The following is a 4457-nucleotide window of genomic DNA, read 5'->3' on the forward strand; positions in this document are numbered from 1 at the left end:
AAACTCAATTAGAAGCAAAAATAGAAAGAAGTTTTAACAAGAGAAAATTGAGGCAATACGACTTCATATATGATATATGAACTATAGGTTCCATTTAAGATCAATCCATGTGTCTTAGCACTTGAAAGATCACAATTTGCATAGAAACAAGAAAAGATGAACACCGAACAATGAAACTCTCCAAGTTGATTGTCTAGAGGCAAGAGAATTCAAGATCCAATCAAATAAGCATGTGTATGCAAATTTTATGCTTCTAGCAATAAAAAGAATGACCTCACAAGATGCTAAAATTTTAGCCAAAAAATCAAAACAAAAAATCAAATCCATAAACCGAAAAACTTGCAAACTTATAAGGGAATCAATAGAGGAAAATTAGAATAAGGAGAGCACAATAACATGTAGAAAAATAAACTTTATTGTAATAGAGATCAACTCTATTATTGGCAAATTACAAAGATTTTTTCTCACAAAGCTCTCACCTAATACATAAGTTAAACTTTTCTCTTGCTCTTCTCTAAAACTCTAGCACAAGGCTCTCATATGAATGACACAAGGGGCTCAAAATAGCTGGTTCAAGTCCTCTCATAGCCCTAACATTTTATTTATAGATATACGAAACTTGACCTTAAGTTTTTTAACTTTTTCACAAAATACCCCTCTCTTGTAGCTCTGATACTACACGCCCAAAGGCAGTGAGGCAATTTGCCCATCTCTACATGGTATCAGGATCCTTCTTTCCTTCCTGAGATCGCTCCGCTGCTCCCTCTGTTCCTCACGAACGTCAGCCGCTGTTCTTCACGGAAGCAGCCGCCCGCCGCTGCTCCTCTCCATCACGAACAGCCATGTCGGCGCCACCAACCACCGTCACGGACACTGCAACCGCTGCGGCTGCTACCGCCGCTGCTGCTATAGCAGCCGCCGCGGCCTCGGCCTCCGACAACAGCACCACCGGTGTGCATGTTGCACCACCGGTCGTCCTCAACCCATACTGCACCATCGTCGTCAAGTCTCACATGCTGACGACCCTCAACATGAAGACGCCGAATTACTCTCGCTGGTCCAAATTCTTCCGGACCATGTGCACGAAGTTCGGCCTTCTCTCCCACATCGACGGGTCTGACGTCGCGCACCCGACGATCCCACTTGGATCCTCGCGGACTCCGCTGTCCTAAGCTGGTTGTACGGCTCCGTCGCGGACGACGTCCTGGACACTGCAATGGCCGATGATGAGATGGCTCGCGACCTTTGGGTTGCGATCGAAGCTCTCTTCCGTGACAACAAGGATTCATGTGCCGTCTTCCTCAGCAGCCAGTTCCATTCCCTTCTTCAAGGCGATCAATCCATCGCTGATTACAGCCAACATGTCAAGACCTTGGCTGATGCCCTCCGCGACGTCGGCCACCCCGTCTCCGACTCGCAGCTCATTCTCAACTTGCTGCGCGGCCTCAACCCCCACTACTCCAATACCACCGAAGACATCGCCAACTTGACGCCGTTCCCCTCCTTCGCTCGGGCGCGCTCTATGCTCGTTCTCAAGGAGACTCGTCTCGCCAACGAGACGAAGATCACCAACGAGACGGCCTTGGTCGCGCGGTGGCTCTTCCTGCTGCCAGTTCGGCTGCCGCTCCACCCTGATGCCTGCTCCTGCCGCCTCCTTTGGCTTCAACAACGGCAATGGCCGTCGCGGCGGCCGTAACCACCACGGCAAGAATAGCGGTGGCAATGGTGCTCACCCGGGCGCTCGCACCACTCCACTGGCCGGTTCGTGGTTCTGCTTCAATCCATGGACCGCCTCTGGTGCCGACGGTCAGTGGCCCTCTCATGGCGGCCAGTGGCGCTCATCGCCGGCCCTGGGTCTCCTCGGCGCTTCTCCATAGGCGCACACCGCCTTTGCGCCTCCTCAGCCCTCCCCTGCACCAACATGGGACCAACAAGGGCTCATCACCGCCCTGAACCAGCTCGCTGTCCAGGGACATGGTGGCTGGGTTGTCGATAGCGGCGCCACCTCCCACATGGCATCCGACGACGGTATTCTCCTCACCTCTCTTCCCCCACCTAACACGGCTGTCACTGTTGGCAACGGTTCTCGTCTATCCATCACCTCTAGTGGCCACACCCTCCTTCACACACCTACCACAAATTTTTCTCTTCGCGATGTTCTTGTAGTCCCCCATTTAGTTCGCAACCTTCTATCTATTCGAAAGTTCACTCGTGACAATAATTGCTCTCTCGAGTTTGACGCTTTCGGTTTTTCTGTTAAGGATCTCCAGACACAACGAGTGATGCTGCACTGCAATAGTGCGGGCGACCTCTACACCATCCCTGTTGTCGATCCTCCTACCACTGCCAACGCCCACCTCGCCACCTCCTCCCAGCTATGGCACCAGCATCTTAGTCATCCGGGGGTTGCTTCTCTTGCTAGCTTGAATAAAAATTCGCTCATTGCATGTAATAATATAGATCGCTCGCTATGCCAATCCTATCAACTAGGCAAACACGCGTGTCTACCTTTTGCTACATCTACTTTCACGTACTCTTGCACCTTTTGAGCTTGTCCATTGTGATGTGTGGACCTCTCCTGTGGCTAGCATATCTGGTTCGCTATACTACTTGGTCATTGTTGATGACTTCTCTCATTTTTGCTGGACCTTTCCGCTCAAAAAGAAGTCCGACGTTCACCAACACATAGTCAACCTCGCTGCTCTCGCCAGCACTCAGTTCGGCCTCCACCTAAAGGCTGTTCAAGCTGACAACAGCCGCGAATTTGTCAACCACGCCAACACATCATTCTTCACTTCCCGCAGCATCATCTTGAGTCTCTCTTGCCCTCACACATCCCCACAAAATGGTAAAGCCGAGCGGATGCTCCGCACTCTCAACAATGCTGTTCGCACGCTCCTCCTTCATGCCCATATGCCGCCTAGGTTTTGGGCTGAAGCCCTAGCCACCGCCACTTATCTCCGCAACCGATGCCTCTCCTCCTCCACCAACGGTGCCATACCTTACACTCTCCTTCACCAAAAGCCACCACAATATAGTCATCTTCAGGTTTTTGGTTGCCTTTGCTTTCCAAACTTATCCGCTACTGCTGCTAACAAACTTGCTCCTCGGTCCGCGGCTTGTGTTTTCCTCGGTTATCCTCCTCAACATAAAGGATACCGCTGCCTTGACATTACCACAAACCGGGTGATCACATCTCGCCATGTTGTATTTGAGGAGAGCATTTTTCCATTTGCTAGCACTAGTAGCCTATCTATATCATCTCCTACCACTAACACCGACTTGGACCTCCTAGTCGATGATCCTGCCATGCCGATGCCTTGCACTGCTGCCATGGCACCCTTGCAGGTCTCTCCGGTGACTGCTCCACCCTCGGGTGTTGAGCGATCGCTGCCACGAACCTCCGCCTCCTCCGGCATCCTCTCTGATGTGCCGGATTTACCACCTGTGTCCATGGTCTACGCGCGGCGACCACATCCAGTCTCCCTGCCGAATGTGCAGCCGGCCACATCAGCACCGTCTCCCCCACCGGCTGTGCAGCCCCCGCCCACTACTTTACCAGCACGCCTGCCAGTTCACCTGCTCTACACCCGACAACAGCTTGCTTCAACGACTGCCTCTCAGCAGCCGGTCGCACCAGCGCTGGCCCTCCCACTGGCTGTGCAGCGGCCACCCGCACCAGAACCGGCTCTCCAGCCGGCTCCTCCAGTCCCTGTGCGGCCGCCTACCCAGCTAGCCCCTGCGCCGGTCCAATCGGTCTCCCCAGACCCGACACCGACCTCTCCAATCTCAGCCTCGGCATCTCATCAGATGGTGACACGTTCCCGTGCAGCCAGGGATCCCTCCGTGCAGTTCATCTCCTTGATGGCTCAGGACGCGCCTACCTCTGCCGTCCCGACCAACTACCGCAGTGCCCTCGCTGATCCCAATTGGCGCGCGGCTATGGACGACGAGTACAAGGCCCTTATGGACAACCGTACCTGGCGCCTCGTCCCTCGTCCACACGACGCCAACATCGTCTCCGGCAAGTGGATCTTCAGGCACAAGTTTCACTCCAACGGTCGTCTGGCCCAATACAAGGCACGCTGGGTTGTTCGGGGTTTCTCCCAACAACATGGCATTGACTACGCTGAGACCTTCAGTCCCGTGGTCAAGCCGGCGACCATCCGCACCGTCCTCTCCATCGCCACGTCACGCTCTTGGCCAATTCATCAACTTGACGTCAAGAATGCCTTCCTTCACGGCACCCTCGACGAGACGGTGTATTGCCAGCAACCCTCCGGATTTGTGGATCCTGCTCATCCTGATCATGTGTGCCTTCTTCAGAAGTCCCTCTATGGCTTGAAGCAGGCACCTCGAGCGTGGTACCAACGGTTCACCAGCTACATTCGTCAGGTGGGCTTCGTTGCGTCCTCCTCAGACACGTCCCTGTTTGTCCTCCACCAGGGGACCGACAT

At 53.5% G+C, this 4457-nt stretch overlaps 1 protein-coding gene across 1 annotated transcript; it reads left to right on the plus strand.

The window, feature by feature from the left end:
* Window positions 1–1216: 1216 nt before the first annotated feature.
* On the plus strand, window positions 1217–1696 carry LOC133905963 (uncharacterized). Its single transcript, XM_062347784.1, has one exon. The coding sequence runs from the start codon at window positions 1217–1219 to the stop codon at window positions 1694–1696; it is 480 nt and encodes a 159-aa protein (XP_062203768.1).
* Window positions 1697–4457: the final 2761 nt, after the last annotated feature.

Source organism: Phragmites australis, chromosome 23 (assembly GCF_958298935.1).
Source record: "Phragmites australis chromosome 23, lpPhrAust1.1, whole genome shotgun sequence".
NCBI lineage: Eukaryota > Viridiplantae > Streptophyta > Magnoliopsida > Poales > Poaceae > Phragmites > Phragmites australis.